Genomic DNA, 20738 nt, shown 5'->3' with positions numbered 1-20738 from the left:
AGAGCAGCGGAGCGAGGGGAGCTCCGCGTATCCCTGACGCTCCTGGACCCTCAGCTCCCCGCAGCCATCAGCGCGCAGGGCCCGCCATGACACCACACCGGAAGCGGGAGCCCGGGCCGCCCCCGCCCGCCCGAGCGGCAGCGCCTCGGCCGCCGCGCCAGGGGGAGCGCCGAGACACGGCGGCGGCGGGCGGCGCCTGCGCGGCCCCGGAACCTCCGCGCCTGCGCCCAGAGCGCGCCTGCGCTGTGCATCGGGCCGGCAGAGAGCTGAGGGCGGGGCGGTGGCGGCCGCGCCCTCAGCGTGGGACGGACGGGCTGTGCGGCTCGGTGCTTCCGCTCGGCTGTTAGGTGCGGGCTGGAGCGCGTAGCTGGCAGCGTTCTGAAGAGCGAAGAAAGGTTCTTTAGCGAATCAGCTGATCTCGGAGTGACGGCTCCCGGCACGGCACCATCCCTCGCTGCACACGCTGTCATTGCGCACCGCTCGCTCCCGGCGGTTCGGCGGCGGCACTCAGTGCCGGTTCTGGCGGCACAAATAAGTGCACGAACTGGGGTGGGACCTCCCGAGTGAGAGTTAAAATGGGCCAACGTGTAAAGGAGAACCGAGTAGTGAACGGGCTGAAAAATGAAAACTGAAATCTAGGTGCTGAAGCAAAGAAGCGTCTTATTTTCCATTTGGCCAAAGCGGAAGAAAATCTCAAAACAGGTTTTCAAAACCAACAAACGGCACAAAGCGAGGCGGGGGGCGGAGAGGCTCCGAGCCGGGCTGCCTCACCCCCAGGCACGGGGCCGCCATCACCGACGGGTCCTGCATCACTCACTGCCGCGTGCCACAAAGCGCGAGATTGATTCCTTTGCATCAGACTGCATCACAGCCGTCAGCACCGGCATATCCCAAAAAGATTTTTAAAACTAAAGGTTGAATTATGTTCTAGAAAATACTTTTGCTGTATTTGTTATATATATTTATATCCAAATCAAACAGACGTGACGTGTGCATCCTTGCTGAGTATCCAAGTGTCCCATAGCAATGAGCAAGGAATGACATCCACCTGAGGCAACTCAGCCACAATCTTCATAGGGATCTCTGCACCCTGCCGAAATCAAAATAATAAGAACTAATTGGAGGGGAGGGGGGCAGAAAGGTTTCAGCTGACTGATACTCGTGAAAAACATATCTCGAAAAGACAAAAAAAATTAGGGGTGATAAGATTATCTGAGACGGAGGCACCTTGGGAACTCTCGACTTCAGTAGAAAAAGACTTCTCCTCAGAATCAACTAAAGCAAACAAACAGTGCTTCTTCCTGTTTCTCAGGGTGTTTTTCCCAAAGCAAATCTGTTCCCTAAAAGCAAACACAACTTGTTGCAGGCTTCCCAGATCTTAGGGGGGAGGGGTGTTTCAGAGGCTGGCTGGTGATGCTGGAAATCCTCAGTGCTTCCCTCAAACTCTTTGGAAATTTCCAGCCAGTATTTGGCCACAATCGCTCTTCCACAATGTTCAGCTTCCTTTTATTTTTTTTTCCTTTCCTTCCTAGATTCAGTGCAAAGTGCTCCAAATCACATTATCCTAAAAATCCCTATCCTAGAAGAAAGCACAGCAGCTCGACTGTTTATTTTGGTGTAGGACTTTGCTGGACACATAAAAAGCAGCATGATTTTGTCTTCCAGCAGGCAGACACGTGGCAAGTTATGACTGCTAGGTACAAATTGTTTGAAATCATTGCAAGGTCCTTAGCTCCAGATAGAGTCTGAGTTGTGTACCATTTCTCAGCAGCTTTTGGCATTCTGGTGCTTCTTGATTATTTTGGTAAGGGTTTTTTTTTTAAGACACTTTAGTTTAATACACTTTCTTAAGCTTGTATGTAAACTCAAATAAGAAATTAGAGCCTAACTCATCCACAAAAGTACCCCACTGTTTTGTCAGGCTTTAAAGTGAATGTCGATGGTTTTTCCTCACTAAAAATTTCCTTTTCTGTCTGTCAAAAGTGATGGTGGTGATAGGGTCACACATAGGAGGAGAGTCTCCACTTTATCCTCTGCTGCCTCTCGGCACAGGCTTTGGCCTCATAAAACCTAAAGCGCCAAGCAGCAAAGCAAGAGCTGTGGATCTATCCATGTGGGAATAGTTCCAGACAGTCACGATTCTAGTTAAGTCAAGAAATGCCCCTTGAATCACTTCCTTGGAGGCATTCCGGCACTTCTGCTTTTTGCCTAAGTGAGAGGATGGGGAATCAGGTGAGCAAACCAAGGCAGGCAGAGAAAACACCTGGCCAGATCTGCCTTCCCCTGTAAGTCACATCTGAGCTCAGTTCCTGATGGAGAGGGTGTCATTCTAGAGGAAATGGGCCAACTCTGGGGCCAATGGCAAAAATATTTTCCTACTCCTTTTAAGTGCAGTTTGTTAAACAAACTTCAGTTAAATGTGGAAGAAAGGCAGGAAGAAGAGGATCTGCCAAGATTTTGGTAAAAAGTGACGATGTCTCTAAGCTACAAACTCAGCAAACACGGGTTTTCATCTAAGAGCTGGCAGGCTCCCAAAGAAAGCTGCGCAGCCTGTCCGGCAGTGCTGCCAGTTCTCTCCCCATCGAGATGCTGCCTTTCACCTCCCAGGAGGACGTTGCTCCAACAGGTTTGTCCATTAGAGGGCATTACAGGCCACTAAAACCCCCCAAGTTCCAAGCGTAGGAAAACAGTCCGTATTCATTTTCATTTGATAAACGAATGGTGGCTCTGTATTCTTTCCATGACACCTTATTATCTCATCTGAAATGTACTGTAGAGATTTCGAAACGCAAAGAAACTCTCTCTGTTGGATTAAACCATGGATTTTTTTCTGTATTTTGTGCTTTCCAATTTCTCCCTGGCTGCAATAGGACGTGTTAAATCTGAGAGAAAGCAAATGAACTAATTATCTTAATGGTAATCACAGAAAAATGGATTATAATTTAGAGAAATCAGAGGTTGGACACAGAATATTCATACTACAATTTTTACGCCAGACAGTCCAGTCATCATGGGATAACTGAAACTGAAGCACAGTATTACACAGTAAACCTGTGCTGCTGGCCACCAGTAGCCACTGTAGCCCTCAACATGGACCTGACCTTACAGAGAGCTGGGCACTCATTAACCTACTTTGCAGATGTGGTCTTTTTTCACTCAGTCTTGCAGCACTGCAGCTCCACAAATTTCCTAAATATCATCACGTGAATTAAAAGCAACAGTGAAACACAGAAGTCACTTCTGCCTTACTTGCAGCACTAACAGAAATTGAGAAACAAGAAGAAAACATTCCTAAGCTGCAAAGGACAGGGAAAAACGCCAAGATCTTTTGAGAGTATGTGGTAGGACAGGAAAAGCAGGCTAAAAAAAATAACAAAAACAAAACAAAACAAAAAACCTGAAAGAGAGGGCAAGAGGAAAAAATACTTCTTCCCAGCTCAGCAAGAAGGGAAAGGAAAAGAAAAGGTGAGGTCTCAATTGCTTTTTTTCTGTTACATTTGTCAAGCACGTGAGCTCCTCTCAGCTTAGTTCTGTAAAGGAATTAACTGTGGGTATTTTGTGTATTAGACTGGCAGAATGGACCTGGCCAACTCATCTCTTCTTCCCATACACAGAAATAGTTATACTGCTACCAAAGCTCACTGCTATTCTGGAAAGCAAAAATATTGCACAGCCCTGTGCACCTGTACAGCAGTGCAGCTATTGCCTTTGCCAGAACATTCACTGACACACTGATTGAAGTTCTTACACCATTTATTGACTCAGTCATGCTGGTATGGCTCCAAATCCAGACCAACAGGGCACTGATGGGGTGCAGTGGAGCTGGGGCTCTGCCAGCCCAGCACTGGAGAGATTCCAGTTGCAGTTTAAGATCATAAGCTGCACAGACGTAAGATGGGCACCAGTGTCAGTGTCTCCTCAGCCTCCACATGACAGCTTTATCACCCTCACACCATGGTAGCAGCTCTGCACTGTACTGCATGCTCTTTGCTCCTAAAACCCAGATCCTCTATGTAAGGTGCTGCACAAATACAGATTAAAATGAAACCCCTTCTTTGCAGCCTTAACTGATGAAACATGTAAAAGTCAAAAGGGCAAACAGAGCCCAGGGAGCGGTCTGACTAACTTTGTTGTCACAGCAAGGCAGCAGCACAGCCCTGAGCAGTGCCCATGCCCACCCTGCGAGCGAACTCCAGCTCATCAGAACCTCAGAGAACAGCTTAAATATCTCTAGGAGAACATAAGCTTGCTGATTAGCAGTTTAAGTGAGGATAAACACTAATTAGTAGCTTCTAATTTGGATGATACAGCACAAAAAGAGAGTTTACCCACTTTTATTTACAACTATCATCAAGATCTACTCTCACATTATCTTATTACTTGACCGCACGAGCAAACTTTACTTTTCTGGAGTGAGTGCAGCCCCGTCCCACCTTTGTCACTGGTGTCCAAATGCCCTGGGTTAAAACTGCCTACCAGGACGCTATCAGCCTTCTAATTGCACTGTAAGCTGAGCCTGATGACAGAGGATGTTTACACCGCGTGACGTTTCTCAGTGCACGACAAAGCCTCATCACGCGATGCCACAGCATTACATCTTTAATGCTGCCATCTTCTGTTTGGTGAGAACGAGGCGCCCGGACCATCGGAGCACAGCATGCGTGACTGAAGAGCAGAACTTACAACCTAAATTCTACACAGCGTATTTCTGACATAGTGTCACTAAATCAGGACACACATGTATTTCCTGCTCATGTCAGGATAGAGACTTAAACTACAGGTCTTGCAAAAAAACCTCCCTTTCTTGTGTCTTTAACAGCAACCTTTCCCACCAGAACCCTGGCGGCCAGGCACGCACAGCACCAGAGGTAGCAGCAAACAGCTGCTGAGATGAAACGTTCAGCTGCAATTAATGTGCTCTGCAGCAGTAGATCCATCTGCAGGTCTGAGCACGTACACCTCATCTCCCCATGCGTGGTCACCCAAATGGCATCTGGGAAAAGGTAAATTACGCTCCCCAAATCCTGCTTTGTCTCACTGAGGAACCCACTGCTACGTCACAACTTTGTTACTATGCATTTTCTATACAATTTGTGACTTCAGGGAGACATAATGAACATGTAACAAGAAATCTCATCAGTCTCCTTTGGGAAACAGACAGTACAAAGCAGTTACTAGTAAAGGTGAAGTACAGACTGCCCACTATGCTGCTTGCATGAGATACTTATCACATGTTAACTTGTGGGTTTTCAGTACTAATGGCAACATTCAGCTTTTACTTTCTGTGCTATGGAGCTGCTGGAATAATGGAGCACATAATTACATCCAGTCACTCTTCAGTACTCAGATTACAAAACCAGACTTCTGTGCCAGGCCTTCAGGAAGTAAGATGTGGAAGGAATTACACAAATAACCTGCAATTACATTAATGCAGAGAGCGGGACCTTCCCCTAAAAGCCATCAGACTCACTGACGTGACCGCATCTGGCTGATCCCAGGTAGAGAAAAAAGCAATACAGGAAGCAAATTACAACAGCCGTGCTGGTGCCTCTGCATGCAGGTCTGCTCAGAACCAAATGCGATGAAACGAAACCTCCAGCATGGAGGCAGCTACAAAGCATAAATGTGCCTGCACCTCTCTGGTTTATTCCTCTAATTTCAGCAATGAGCTGTGCTCACTTAGGGCCCTTCTACATAGCTATAGCTCTACCTGCAATAGGAGTTGTCTGTGTGTACATATATATATATATCTGCTTTTGTTTCCTGGACTGTTTTACTCAATCATTGCAAACTGCAGGCCAGTGCTTAGATCTGTACAGATCCAGCTAAACTGTCAGCTCACATCACATGCATTATTCTGAATGTGCCCGCCTGGTGATATCCTGCGCTCTGATCTGCAGATGTGTTTGTGGCAATTTCCCTAAAAGCAGAGAGGTATACACACTGCTTCAAAACAAATGCTGCTTTTGGTTGCCTAAGTATCTGTCCTCACACTGAGCAAACACAGGCATGCATTCTATAATCTAAGAGGCTGCACTGTAGATAGGCTTATTTCCATTTCTCCTTTTCTCCTTATACCTATTTCCAATCATTTTTAACAGGCCATCAAAAATGGGAGCCAGGAGAGATTTTAAGAAATTCTCTTGTCCAACCTCCAGCAGCAGAGAACCTCCATTTCCCCCAGACTTCACCCTTTCCGTAACCCTCTGCACATTTCCTGCAGCAACAGGCCTGGACACAATCCAGCCCAACATTTCCAGGCTCAGATCCCTACCAGCTCCGGCTCACCTCTGGTCTATGAGCAAACATACTTTATCAGTGAGCAACCTGCTCTTTCCCAACTCAACTGCAGCAGGAATGCAGCCTGCTTCATTTCCAGGCAGAAGCTGTCAGACACAACCTTATCATTCCCCACTATGCTGACTTTTTCTGCTCTTATTAATTTATCGATCTGCTTCGCAAAATGTAGGTATTCAATTGTTTCATTTTTCCTATTAAATTCAACTTGCTTTCTACAAATTTAATTTATGGAAAATGTATTGGATTTGACAAGGACACCCTTCATGTGATTGATTTTCCCTCTGCTTGCACAATCCTGCTCATCCAGTGCCAGAACACAGACTTCATCAAAAGCAAAAAATATTCTTGTTGTAAACACGTTCAGCAGTTTATTGCTGATTACAATTTAGGTCAGCATGAATCACTGTATGCTTTTCTCCCAGATCAGTTTTTATTTTTTAAGAAGTGATGCTTTTTTGTATCTACACAAACGTGTTTGGAACTGGCACCATTCAGAATATTCCCTGTTATCTCATTATCACACTCACAGCCAGCCGGGACACAGCCCTTATTTCAACTGCTATGTGACTGCTTGGCATTCCTCTGGTCTCACATCAGCTTCCCAACCCTGGCCCCTTTGGGCCCATTCCTCATCACAAAATAAGTCAGTATTCAAACACAGTATTTTGCATTCTCTTAAGAGTTTGTATCTTTATCTCAAAGCATTCTGCTACTGCTCCCCAACTGGGCGGTTTTATTTAAGTTTGCTTTAAGGCTGGACTTTGTGAGTTGCCCACATTCACCTGGGAAGCATGTAGCAAAGTCGGGAAGTATTCTGACTGCATCCCATGCTTTGGCCGGAAGGTCTTCTATCTATTCAATTTTAATGAAACAATTAGAACAATGTTTATAACCCTGGTTATAATGACAGACTCAGTGTTTTGCACCTGTAAACAATCACATGTAACTGCAGACCAGAGTGCAGGAATTTAAGCCAAAAGAATGGAAAAGTGCTCAGTAACATTTTCCCCTGCGCACTGGAACAGAAAGTCGCTGCAAATCCACCAGGAGAGCACAGCACTGTGCTCCTCTGCAAGAAGACTTCATCTGCAAGGAGCCTTCGAGCTCTGAGGCTACAGAAGTCAACCACAGAGAAAGCAACCAGGCACAGAAAGCCAGCACACTGTCTGAAGGGTTTGTGAGAAAAAGGGCAAACTGCTGCGCAGCAGAAGTCAGAGACAGCTGAGGTTGTGTTGGCGTATATCAGGTGCAGACCCAACGGAGACTGCCTTGCTCTGTCTGCAGTACAGGGACCCTCTTCCACTGTCATGGCTTAGGGCAGTTCAAGTTCACACCTCTCGCCCTGACCTTCAGCCATCTGAGATAACTGCTCTTGTCACTTCAGATGTTAAATTTAGCGCAGATGTTCCTGAAAGCACTCCCTCACAAGGTGCAACATCCAGGGCCAGTGTACAAAGAAGGAATAATTCAAAAGCTAAAGTGAATAAACCCGGAGCTCTGTGAAGCTATCCGTGGTGAAAGCGTCCAGTTCACTACACACAGAAAGGCCATCTGCTCTATTTATTGTAACAACAAGATGTGGTCTAAAAATGATACAATCCCTAAGAGACCAAAAGAATGCTGAGAAAAAAACACAATCTCATCTCTCTGATATTCCATCTGTGCATTTTTTCCCCACAATACACCTTTAGCAGGCCTCTACAGATTAACCCCTTAGATACCAGATGCATCAATTTACAGCCACCTCTGGAAAACTAATCTAACAGCTAAGCAACAGAGCAATGGGGGAAATACCAGCTTGGAAGTGCAAGACAGAGGTAGCCTCACCCCGAGTGTGGGGCGACCGTGGGAAGTCAGATGTTGCTCCTGGTGCTCCACAATGACCCTGAGAAATGGCCTCGTCTCCTCACTCCCCTGCCAGCCAGTTTGTCTCTGTTTAGAATGCAGGCTCCTCAGGGCCAGCAGTCTTACTCCAAGCAGCTGAGCTGTGCCAATATCACTTGCAGACATCAGGCAAAGAACAACACGTACATGAGATGAAATAGCTGAAACTGTGCCAGTCACAGCAGGGTGGCAACAAGGGTGGCAGGGAGAGACTGAGATGGGCAAAGACTGCCTAGAATTGTTAATATTTATAGTATAAGAGTACCTGAAATCACAAAGCCTGGTACACAAAGTCTCACACACTGCCACAAGTTTCTTGCAGGGCTGTGGTGTGTTTTCATGTATCAGTTTTTTGAGTCCTGTAGCTCGTGGGGCTGTTACCTGGACCACCTTCACCTTCTGCTGAACTTGGAAGATCTGTCAACCTTGGAAAGTAGGTTACTTTCACCTACATGTCTTCAAGGAACAAGGAATGTTTTATCCAGTTCACAAATGCTTTGAGTACAAAACTCTCAGAACTTTTAACACCTTTTTGCTACATTTGATACATTTTCTCAAGGGTCAGTTAATCTATTCTTGCAACACGTTTTTCCCCATAAGGAAGATCGTGACTGGGGCCTGCACGGCTGAGCCTCTGCACCTCACAGAGCATAGAGGAGCCAGGCAGGAGCCCAGAACTAAGGCTGTGCCCACAGCCAAGACTGAGGCAACCGCACAGCCTTTCGGGGGTACTTGGATTTTCTCCTGCTTCCCCAGGCCCCCCACACCCACAGTCAGAGCTTTCCAGGGTACGCTGTTTACGCTGTGGCAGTGAGGACAGCTCTCTGTCCTTGGGTGCTGACAGCACTTCTCTCTTTGGCCAACACAATGTTCTGCTGCTCACCGTTCTCTCTGCTGCAATCCCTTTTCCTCTTCAGCCCCCTGCCCTCTTTATTCAGATTTTTTCTTTCACCTTCTCTCCTCCTTCTACAAACTAACACTGAACTTCTCCTACCCAAGGAGACAACTCAAAACAAACAGTGATTGTGAATTATTAATAATGTGGACTATAAATAGTATATTTTAATGACAGACCACTCAGATGCAGGCACTACTGCACAGATCAGCCACCTTGACATCCTTGTCACTGCCCATAACTGTCCCCTCAGCTGCCATTTGCCGTCTGTACTCCACAAAACAGCAACTGAAGGGGTGGGACAGAAATCCTGGGTCTGGCCATGGGCTCTTCTAGGACTTTGCTGTCATACATTGAGTGTGCTGAGCTGGCTCCCCGAGGTTGGTCTGTACAACCCAAACAGCCACAGATAACAGAAACGTAACCTTGCTAGTCCCCAGACAGAAGATTATTGTTGGGATGGCTTGCACAGACTGAATGGGGACCTGCATATTAAGCACAGCATGAATAGAATGTGATCAATATTCACTTCTGATCTGTACCAGGATTCATTAACTGGAATGAACAGCCTTTCTGTGGTGGAAGCCTTTCAGTGAAAGCCATAGCAATGGAAATGAAACAGAGCAAGCACTCCACTGAGGGTCCTGCAAGTGCCTAGAAGGCAGAAAATGCAGGAAGCAGACACCTGGGTTCATTCTACAAATTCCAGGCAGTGTGACAAATGTATAAAACCCAGTTTATATAAGAGCGTCACGGTCCCTTGTTTGGGACGCACATAACCTAATAGAAAGTGACTGAGTCAAAACAACTGCCTCAGAGCTGACTGAAAAACACATACAAAGTAGCTGAAAATTTCAGAGAAAAGATTAAACAAGTGCAGTGTGTTAAAGTAGATTCGTCAAGTCAGTACACAAGAATGTTGAATCAGTAGATCCTGGTGCCTTAGCAGCTGGGGAAAAGCCCTGTAACCTGGAAGTACTTCAGGCAGACGGAAAACAAAAATCCTCTTTCATTTGTAACTGCTTATAACAGTGTGTGGAGTCTCAATGGATTTAGATGGCACTGAGCTTATTAGCTTCCCAGCTGAACAGCGCTGAGCAGACTTGGCAGCTGCATCCACAAGGAAGGATAATGGAAAACACATAAATCAGCCTTGAGTCATCCGCACAGTCCTGCAGGCCCTTGCTACATGTGACTGTGTGGGGTATGCGCTGGTGCCACCCTTGATTCCACAGTTATGCCTCACCAGTAGCCCACGGCGAAAACCATCTGAAAAGTCATCCAGCTTGCTGCACTTACACAGCAATAACTACAGCAAGGGCTCTGAGAATGGGAAGTGTGATTTCTTTGTGAGTTTTGACTGATTTTTAGAACAACACTTTTTACCAGCTATAAAGGTTAAGTCAGCATTATGCAGACAGAACTCAGCTTTCTGCCTCTTCTGTCCAGGCTCCAAACACGAAATAAAAGCCCTGCCAGCCAGGTTTGAAGAGAAATGTTGGTAATGTCTCCAGGACAGTCTGTGAGGCCAAACAATTTCCAATAAACTTGCAAAAATCTGGGAATTTACCTATCACAATTTGTTTCCAAAAGGCAGATTGGAAAGCTCCGAGACTGGCAGCTGGACTCCAGAGCGGTGATGGCTGAACAACAGAGCAACTGCTGGAAAGCCTCACTGCTAGAAGGTGCCTTGCAGAAGACTATCCTCTATCCCTGTGTTATACAAAGACCATGCTAAATGAGCTAATCATCTCTTCTGGGCCTCAAATCTATTACACAACTGAGCAGACGGCATGCTGAGGAAGAAAGACAAACTACTGAAGTAGTCCTTACAAGAACATCAAAGCTTGAAGAAATGATAAGTTGGCACACACTTTGCTTCTTTTTAAAAAGCAAGAAAGTCAGTATCATGGCAACACTCCCACAAGCCATGTAACCTGACTGCTATTTTCCCAGGCTATAACAGCTCCCAAGGTAAGCAAACAGAACCCAGCCTTACTCAGGCTGTAGGTGAGGCTCAGGCCCCGAGGAGAAATCTCATGACATGAATTGCCTCAGACATGAGAGGACCCGGTTCAACCATTCTATACTTATGAGTAACTCCAAAGCAACTCTTCGCAATATTCACTGGCTACAAATCTGCCTTGCTGTGCAAAGCTGATGAGGGCTTTTCCTTCTGCAAGCAACAAAGGACTGACAGAGCAGGAGCTGCATTATGCCGCTAGGGAGTACAGTGCAAGCTGGTGTTACAGTGAGCTGAGAGAGTAGCAGACAGGCATTGAAACAAAACCACACCGAGACTCAGATGGCCTCAGTCACCCAGTAGTTCATGGACAACTCTATCAATTTTAACTGTAATTTAAAAACTTAAGCATAAAACCAGATCTTGCTGAATCTAGACACTGAACTGTTTTACAAAGAAATGTCAGGAAAGCAGGAACCTTCTGAGCATTTTCCAGCCTCTGGTCAGGGAAGATGGCATCAGGTGCGCACATCAGTATGGTGCACACACTGCAATGCACTCACACAAGCGTTTACATACTTCTCAGTTCACAGGTTGCTTTGCAGTCCCATGGTCATGGATATCAAGCATGCCACAATTTGGCTTAAAAGATAATGAGACAACTGCCATGTGAGGCACTGAGGCATGTCACCAGATGCCGGCCAGACAGCAGACCCATGCAGGAATGCTTCTGATCCCACACGGAGGCCCTACAGCCCACCCACCAGCTCACCCCACGTAACAGAGCCGTCTGGCTGCAACAGGTTCCCCTGAGATCCTCCCAACAGTGAGAGCCCCATCTTTGGGGGAAGCACGCTCCCAAGGTTCAGTCCATCACTGCAGTCAGGGTCTGGTTTATTTTGGTAGAGGTGGGACTGGGCGGGTGGCAGCCACAGGAAACTGAGCCGCCTTGGTGAAGCAATGGCACGCACTCTTTTTTGCCCAGATGTAATGAGAACACATCCAGGGGAATTTCGGGGCTGTGACCACCTCTAGGTGGGTGTGCTGGCTTCTGCAAGGCGCAGGGTCGAGCTCTGCAGGGCAGCGAGAGCCAAGACTGTTCGGGATCCAAGAGGAGCCCGGCCAGGCGTAGAGGGGCAGAGGAGCAGAGGGGCCGGGGCGCTGCAAAAACCCAACGGGCGGTGAAAGCGCAGAGCTCGCGGCCGGGGAGCCCTGCACAGAGCGAGAAGAGCCGGAGGGAGAGAGGGAGGAAGGGTGAGAAGGCGGGAAGGCAGGCCGGCAGGACGATGAGCGCCCGCCCGCGGGGCGAGGCCGCCGCTCCCCGCCCCGCACAACTCCCCGCGCCGCCGCCGCCATTTTGTCTCAGTGCCTGCGTCCCCGGCGAGCGGCGGTCGCTGTAGCTGCGTTGCGCCCGGCCGCAGGTTTCCGCGCCCGAGCCGGTCCGAAGGGCGGCCCCGTAGATGGCCAGCTTTCCCCTGAGTGTTAACGAGAAGCTCATCGGTGAGGCGGCGCGGTCGGTCGGTCGGTCGGGGCGGCTCTGCTCGGGCTGGGAGGGGTGGGCGGCCTCGTCGGGAGCTGCTCCCGGACCCTGCGGCTGCCGCTCGGCGTTCCCGGCTCCCGGGCTGCGCCGGGTTGGGGCCGCGCTGCCGCCTCTCGCCGCGCGGTCGGGTCGCGTCGGGGAAACAGAACGCCTTTGTCCGCGGGTTTCGGAACGAGACGGCGGCTTCCAGCGGACCGAAACGCGCTGTTATTTCACGACGGGCTTCTTTTGGCCGTTTGTGCCACTCAGGGCAGGACCCAGCGGGGCTTTCTTCCCCGAGCTGTGGAGTCTTTGGGCGGGTTGGAACGTGGTGCAGCACTGCTGCCATGGCAGCCAGCGCCTGGCCTCCGCTGCAGCTGAGGCATACCGAAAGTCGGCCGCTTCTTTTGTGACAGTGGGCAGCTGCTTTACAAGTGATGAACTAGCAAGCAATTGAGTAACACGCTGCCTGGTTCCTCGTAACATCTTAAGATACACTTAATTAATTTTGAAATGGAATTTCCTCTTTGTTTCTCTTCAGCACGGTCGCGGGCTGTTGGAGAACTCTTGGCCCCCACTTCTCCTTTCGACAAGAAGTGTGGACGTGAGAACTGGACTGTTGCGTTTGCTCCCGATGGATCCTACTTCGCTTGGTCACAAGGACATCGCATAGTGAAGCTGGTCCCCTGGTCCCAGTGCCTTACTAACTTGTAAGATAAAGCTGCATGGCTTTCAATTAGCCTGAAGAACTTCAGGATTTCAAAATAGGAGATAACTCTTCATAGAGTTCCTCTTGTATTCTTTTGTTTTGCAGCTTGCTGCACGGCACAAAGAATGTTGCAAATTCTGCCAGTACAAGGCTTTCAAGACAGAACAGTGACGGCAGTCAGCGAAATAAGCCCTGTGAACATATAATAGACTGTGGTGATATTGTCTGGAGTCTTGCTTTTGGGTCTTCAGTGCCCGAGAAGCAGAGTCGCTGTGTGAATATAGAATGGCATCGTTTCAAATTTGGGCAGGACCAGCTTCTGCTTGCAACAGGCCTGAACAATGGGCGCATCAAGATCTGGGATGTGTATACAGGTAGGGAGGGTGAGGGGAAGCTGGCATTTCGGTGGACTTTATGCGGTGTTAACATCGTTGATACAATGAATAGCTTGCAGAACTGTGATTGCAAATTGAACATTGAATACAAATTGATCTAAAAAAGAAATCGTGGGTTGCGACTGTAAACATATTGCACTGGGAGAGGAAGGAACAGACTCAGGTTGTGCTGAGATGTAAGCGATGGCAGATGAGGCCTTGGTGCTGCGGAGTGGTTACATACGCGAGGGACTTTATGCACATTACTTGTTTACACCAAAATCTTTAGCTGGATTTTAAAATTTTAGTATATTTTAAAAACAAGAGGTTACTTTTTATTCTTGAGTATGGGGAAGAATATATGTCAGTTTAATCTGAACAAAGTACAGCCCTTCATTTTAAACTGTGGTGTTTCCGTGTAACAGGAAAACTCCTCCTTAACCTGATGGACCATACAGAAGTTGTCAGAGATTTAACATTTGCCCCGGATGGCAGCCTGATTTTGGTGTCTGCATCCAGAGACAAAACACTGAGAGTGTGGGACCTGAAAGATGACGGTATGTTTTCAGTTCATCTGCTGTAACGCACGGGAGAAATATGCATGTACTCCATTGTTTATGGCAATTAACACAGGTCAGGACTTTAAAAAAAAAAAAACAAAACCAAAAATTCCTATTAATCATTTACTCGGTATGTTCTCTAAACGTTCTGTGCAGACTGACATTGCAAGAACAGAGTATAACATTTTACAGAGCTTTTCAAATTGGATCTGTAACATTTAATGGAAATTGATTTTGTGAATTATTACGTATCTTATTTTTTAGGAAATATGATGAAAGTGTTGAAAGGACATCAGAACTGGGTATACGGTTGTGCATTCTCTCCAGATTCTTCCATTCTGTGTTCTGTTGGAGCTAGTAAAGCAGTATGTGTCAGAGTTTCTTGTTCATTAAATCTACTCAATTGTATGCATAATCATTTTAAATCTAAGTAACTGTAAGCTTGTGCTCTGTGTCATGGATTTCTAATGTTTTATGATGATGTAGAAGTGCATGAAATTTAACTAGCAGATGTTGTATTGAGACACTGATTTTATGAATTGAACTTGCACTGCTTTTAGTTGAAGAAACTTTAAGCGTTCTTTGAAAAGTAATCTTGCACATCTGAACATGTCTGTAGAATAAAATCGATGACTAAAGCTTCCAGTGTTAAAAGATACACAGACTAATGCATAAAGCTACTTTATTATTGATTCTATTCTTTCTGTCTTCTACTCAATGAAAGGGACTTTGCAAAGTCTGAGGCAGTCACGGTATCTCTGCGTGTTCCCAATACGAATGGCACTCACGTGTCTGATAGAACTAGAATGAAGGACAGCATACTGGTTTTCTTTTCACCTGTATTGTAATGCCCCGCTAGAGAACTGAAAGCAGTGCAGGTAAAGCACATATGCAGTAAGCTACTTCTGTTGGCACCGAAGAACTAGATTAAGACAAAAAGGGGAATTCAGCCGAGTTACAGGGGCTTTTTGGGCAGTTTACGAAGCGTATCTATGCTGATTAGTAAGCACAATTCAGTAATTGAATACTGCTTTGTATAGATGACTGTTCAAATGCATTTTATGCTTTAAATTATCAGTGCAGCTTTGATAGAGAATAGTTGAGTCTGGGGGCTTGTTTTTTCTTTAATTAGAGTAGATGTAGATGTATACATTGATATCTTTAGGCTGTGTGTTTTGCATAAGCTTCTTGCTTTCCCTGTCACAGGTGGTGGCAGCAATATTGGTGTGATTGAGGTTAAGCTGGCACCACTCACACAGGAGCACAATGGTGTTAGCTGGGCAGAAAGAGTGGCATCTCTGGCTACCAGGCTGGGGGCGAACTTTACCATAGGATGAAGTAACCTTGCATTCGACTGCAAGGTGTACTGTACGTACGCAGGTGCTGGTTGATGTCCACTTTCTGCTTTCTTTCTTTCTTTTTTTTTTTTCTTTTTCTTTTTTTTTTTTTTTTTTTTTTTTAATTAATAATTTTCACAGCAGTGAAACATACTTGACTCCTAAAACCTAGTTTCTAGTTTTATGCAACGCTGGGGTCTTAGAGAAATTGGTTCAGCTTTAGGAAATGTGTGAGGCACTAAGGCCACGTTTGCTTTGGTAAAACATAGACTTATCTAAGATGTTTGTTTTTAATCTGTGAGTAAGGGGAAGAAAAAGACAAGGACCCTAATAAGCTCTTTCAGGGACATAATATTTTCTGCTTAAGATCATATATTTTCCATAAACTCATGCTGCAGAACAAAGATAGTTCATATTAAGTAATTATGCACAATTTTCATTTTGATTTTATATACATATAAAGTACAACTGCATGTAAAATCCCAGAATAATATTTTATCATTGTTTATAATAGTGTGCAATTAACTGAGTAAATTGTAATATTAATGTCTCTTTTATTGTTGACCTGATTTAAAATGCATAAATTCTTTCTAATAATATGGTTAGACTTCCCTATTGTTTTGCCAGAGACATAACTTTTGGCTGTGAAAATTCTCTTTGCTTGCAGTATCTGTTTCTCTTCCTAGGCTGACGTTGGTGATCCAAGCCAATTGTAAACAAGTGATCTTAAACTCAAAGGGATGCCACTGGAGTAACAATATGTTAACCTTACACTTTCTGTCTGTATATTTCTTAAAATTTTGGTAGTTACTGGAAAGAGGGGACTGTAGAGTTTAACCCTTTTATTTCTGCATATTTTAATAAAATAGTTTTGTAATACATGATTTTCAGTAAGCTACGTGGTTAAATTGTGTTGTCTTTATCTTATATTTTGTCTTATTTTGTTAATAACATTTAACAAGCGAGTTAGAATTTGCATGTCTGCTTTAATTATTTTTTAAAATTTTCATTTTAATCTCAAGTATGACACTGAGCATATTTCTTAATTGTAGTAATTCATAATGCCTGATTTTAATATAATCCTAGTTAAGCAGCTATTCTTAAAGTAATTGCTTCACTGCTTCGCTGAGCAGAGCTATAACATTAGCTTATGTAATTGCAGGTTTTTCTCTGGGATATGGATAAATACTCCATGATACGAAAACTTGAGGGACATCACAATGATGTTGTAGCCTGTGAGTTTTCTCCTGATGGAGCTTTACTGGCTACTGCATCCTACGATACTCGAGTCTGTGTCTGGGATCCATACGTTGGAGTTGTTCTTATGGAGTTTGGGTAAGTGGAGTAGTTCCATCCAGGCATTCCCTACTGAAGATTGATGGTCTTGTTTGGCTGTAACTGATAACAAGACTTGGGAAAGAAAATCTTAGTAGCGGCTGACAAAAATCCTACAGTGGTAGCATAGTGGAGTTTTTCCTTCTGAGGAAGAATTCAAAGCACCAATACCTCAGTGTGCACTAATGAGAGCATTTTCGGTAAATACTCAGTACTGCAAAAGATACAGTAGTAAAATTTCTGCTCCTGATTTCATAGTTAAAATGTTCAGTCTGGTTTTTTTCTTTCAGCTTAACTGGTTGTGAAGGAATCTGCTGTAGCTCTTAAGTATTACACTGTTGGCTCTCTCTCTATCTGCAGGCATCTGTTTCCACCTCCTACTCCAATATTTGCTGGAGGTGCAAATGACCGATGGGTGAGATCAGTGTCTTTCAGTCACGATGGACTACATATTGCAAGCCTTGCTGATGATAAGTAAGCATGGGGAAAGATCTGTTGGACTCCTTTAATTCCTCCCGTATGATGTGAACGTTTAATGGCAGTTGGGTTGGCCTGTTTTAAACTGAGAAATGGCATTTGGTAGTCTTGGTAAAAGTACGTGAGGTGACTGCTGCATGTTTCTGTTCATTTTGAATGCAGAAAATAATGAGCTGTGTACAGGGGAGATGATCAGAGCAACAAGAGAGGGGTTATAAACGATGAAAAATGTAAATTGAAATAACAGTGCAGTTAAGAATTTTCTGTTGTTTTAGTTTACACAGCAAAAGGCAAAGTACTCCATGATCTGGTATTCAATTTCTGCTAATGTGCAAATCGCATTTTGAAGATCTGTATTTTAAGCTTATGAAGAATGCTTTCTCAAGATGACAGCAAGGATATTAACTACAGGAACACTTGAGTTTTTTGTTTGTTTAGTTAAGATAAGCATTATTGGGCTTTCCTGTCAGGAATTACGCTTAAGAGAGGTTTTGTAAATCTTCAGGTTATTGCCTTCTGCTACAGAAGGCCAGCTTTTGTTTTAAATGGCAGAGTTAGAAAGGTTGAAGAAATACAAATGATGGTATATATCACAATGAAGAAGTGATAATATTTCAGGCCACATCTGAAATGTACTGTATGCATATGAAAATATTGATAGGAATCCCCAGAATCTTTATCAGACTTTTTTTTTTTTTTGGTATGGAAACAGAGATGATACAAGATAGAATTAAATGTCTGTTCTGATAACTGACTGCTTCATTTTTCCCTTTTCAGAATGATAAGATTCTGGAGAATTGATGAAGAGTACCCTGTACAAGTTGCTCCTCTGAACAACGGGCTCTGCTGTACCTTTTCTACTGATGGCAGTGTTCTAGCTGCAGGGCAAGTATATGCTCCCCCTTAAAGATTAAAGTGACACGGTTAGGTTGTTAGTTAAGTGTTCTAAGGATCTTCAGTCGTAACATGCAACTCAATGCAGAAAATCTAGAGTCCGATAAACTCATTTCTTATCTTGGAGAATAAATAAAATACAGACCCACAATGTGGATTGGAGCAGAATCATTAGATAATCGAGGGCAGTAATTCTGTTTTCCTTTTTCTGGTTTATTTACTCATTCATTCTTGCTGTGCAGGACGCAGGATGGCAGCGTGTACTTCTGGGCAACTCCAAGACAAGTCTCTAGTCTCCAGCATTTGTGTCGCATGGCAATTCGAAGAGTGATGCCCACAAACCAGGTCAAGAACTTGCCTATTCCATCAAAAGTGGTGGAATTTCTTTGTTACCAGATTTGAGCAGAGAAAGTAAAAATTATATCAAACTGGCAGGTGGCCCAGCTGCTGAAACTGGCTGAACACTTCAAAGAATCCTCAAACTTTACAGCCTTTGTGATTAAAACGCTACAGGTTTTCTAGAGCTATTTAAAAGTGATATCCTAAATATTGTGTCCAAATACCTGACAGTTAAATTTATAATATTTATGGAAAACACAGTAGAAGTATTCCTGATGTTCTCAATTTTCTAAAATGTAACTGTGAAAACATGTACATACATAGACATAAGCTGCTATGTGCTGTCAATGTATCTTTAACATTGCTTTTGTCATTTTTTATGTGTGTCATGTATATATTGCTTTGGTAGAGCCATCAGATGCATCTGTGCTGTAAAGTGGAAGGATAACTATTATTCTGGGACACTGAGCTAGAAAAAATATTGACATAAGGAAGCTTAACTGCTCTGTATGTATGTACATTGGTTGGAGTTCAGGAAACTGATCCGCAGATACGAATTCATGTTAGTTTGCTTGATGGAAAGGTACAGCTTGGCTTTTTAGAACAACGTATGGTGAAGGGAAGTAGGTAAGGTAGTGAGGGATGGAGCATATCTCTAGTCAGGAATTTTGCCTGTGTTAGCTAAAGGAGGCCTTATGTTCCACATCAGCAAAACAGGTTCTATTGAGGTATTGGGCAGCGTTGAAGAAATATTTCCTTACATTTCTAAAAATTTAACTACTGTATTATTGCCTGATGCTTTGTCTGTAATAAGAGAAGTTTACAGACTCAGTTTATTATTCTTTGACCCTACAATATCTCTCTGGGGGTGATTATTGGTTAATGGCCAAAGATAAGCATAGTACTTGTTTTTGCCTTCTGTTATTTATCTGTACCTGCAGATATAAAGAATGTATGCATTGCATAAAATGCCTGATTATATATATTTTTGTTGAATTTTTTTTATTAAAAACTTGTATAAAAATATATTGCATCTGGTGACTGATTTGTCAGCTCTATCTGCGTGCACCAGTTGTAGCTGCTCTCTTGCACAGCTTTCCTTTCCAGGCCCACAGGACACTGACCTCAGTAAAAATTCAGTGTGGGGAACCCCAGCACGACCAGCCCTTAAATTAGACCAGGTCACAAGCATTCAGTGACATAAAGAGTTCCTGTGCTTGTGCACTGTGTCAAATGGAGGAAAGGGAGTTCTGACTACAGCACGTAGCCGAGGTTGTGCAGGCTGTAGTAACATGTAAGTTGAATGGGGGTTTTTACTTCCATACGCTTCCAGAGTACTGTTCAACCTGTGTCACAACAAATATTATGTGATGCATACAATGTATGGCAGAGTCACAGTAAATCATGGCCAGTGGCTCATTAAAAATTAACCAAGCTACATCAGTGGCAGCTATGCTGGGTCCTCTGTGGTGACAGACATGCAAAAGGCTGCGGATCCTTTGGAAATGCAAAAAGCATCTGCTTAGGGATGGGAAGTAACTGCCCTCTAACCACGTGTGAATCCCTAAGGAAGCAGCCAGCACTTCCTAGAAGGCCGATTTCATCCTTGAGAGGGTGGGCAGCAGACAGAGCCAGAGGAGCCTTGAATCTGAGCAGGACTGTTGTCCGTCTTACTCCAGCAAGTGAGGGAACTGTTTCCATGCTCTCGATCCCTGTACTGGCTGGCTTAGAAAGAGTGGATTCCTGCAGCAGCACCAGCACTGGTACTGTGATGGAGTGGTGAAAAACTTCAGGGAGTAAGATGGAAAATAGGACTGATGAGAATTGTTTTTCATGAATTTAGCGCATATGGGATGTGGCAGAAGCTCACCAGAACACAACTCCTCCTATTACAGAAGCTGGCAAGTCTGCTATGCAAAGAAGGCATCTTTTTGATGGTTTCATCCAGCCTCACTTGATCAAACATCTATTTATTTATTGGAATGTGACAGATGGCCTACTTGGCTTCTACCAGCTTAGCTACTACATACAGAAACTATTAAGAAATCAATCCCTTCATTCTTGGACATGCTGTTGACATTTTAAGAGACTAGGATGCTTCAGAAATACAAGGTGCTTTTCTGCTTCAACAGTAGGGTCTTACTGGCAGATC

At 44.6% G+C, this 20738-nt stretch overlaps 1 protein-coding gene across 1 annotated transcript; it reads left to right on the top strand.

Moving 5' to 3' along the window:
- Positions 1–12372: 12372 nt before the first annotated feature.
- Positions 12373–19612, top strand: WSB1 (WD repeat and SOCS box containing 1). Its single transcript, XM_048966734.1, has 9 exons — positions 12373–12542; positions 13103–13271; positions 13376–13644; positions 14070–14201; positions 14469–14569; positions 16704–16876; positions 17237–17350; positions 18131–18238; positions 18490–19612. The coding sequence occupies exons 1-9, from the start codon at positions 12503–12505 to the stop codon at positions 18647–18649; spliced, it is 1266 nt and encodes a 421-aa protein (XP_048822691.1). The 5' UTR covers positions 12373–12502; the 3' UTR covers positions 18650–19612.
- The last annotated feature ends 1126 nt before the right edge of the window (positions 19613–20738 follow it).

The sequence above is a fragment of the Lagopus muta genome, chromosome 20, assembly GCF_023343835.1.
Source record: "Lagopus muta isolate bLagMut1 chromosome 20, bLagMut1 primary, whole genome shotgun sequence".
NCBI classification, from domain to species: domain Eukaryota; kingdom Metazoa; phylum Chordata; class Aves; order Galliformes; family Phasianidae; genus Lagopus; species Lagopus muta.
This window is presented reverse-complemented; position numbering and strand designations above follow the sequence as displayed.

Excerpts from the sequence above, each read along its gene's own strand:
- WSB1 (XM_048966734.1), top strand. The coding sequence starts at position 12,503 with ATGGCCAGCTTTCCCCTGAGTGTTAACGAGAAGCTCATCG. Across the intron at positions 16,877-17,236 it reads GTTGTTCTTATGGAGTTTGG|GCATCTGTTTCCACCTCCTA; the intron begins GTAAGTGGAGTA and ends CTCTATCTGCAG. Across the intron at positions 17,351-18,130 it reads GCAAGCCTTGCTGATGATAA|AATGATAAGATTCTGGAGAA; the intron begins GTAAGCATGGGG and ends TTCCCTTTTCAG.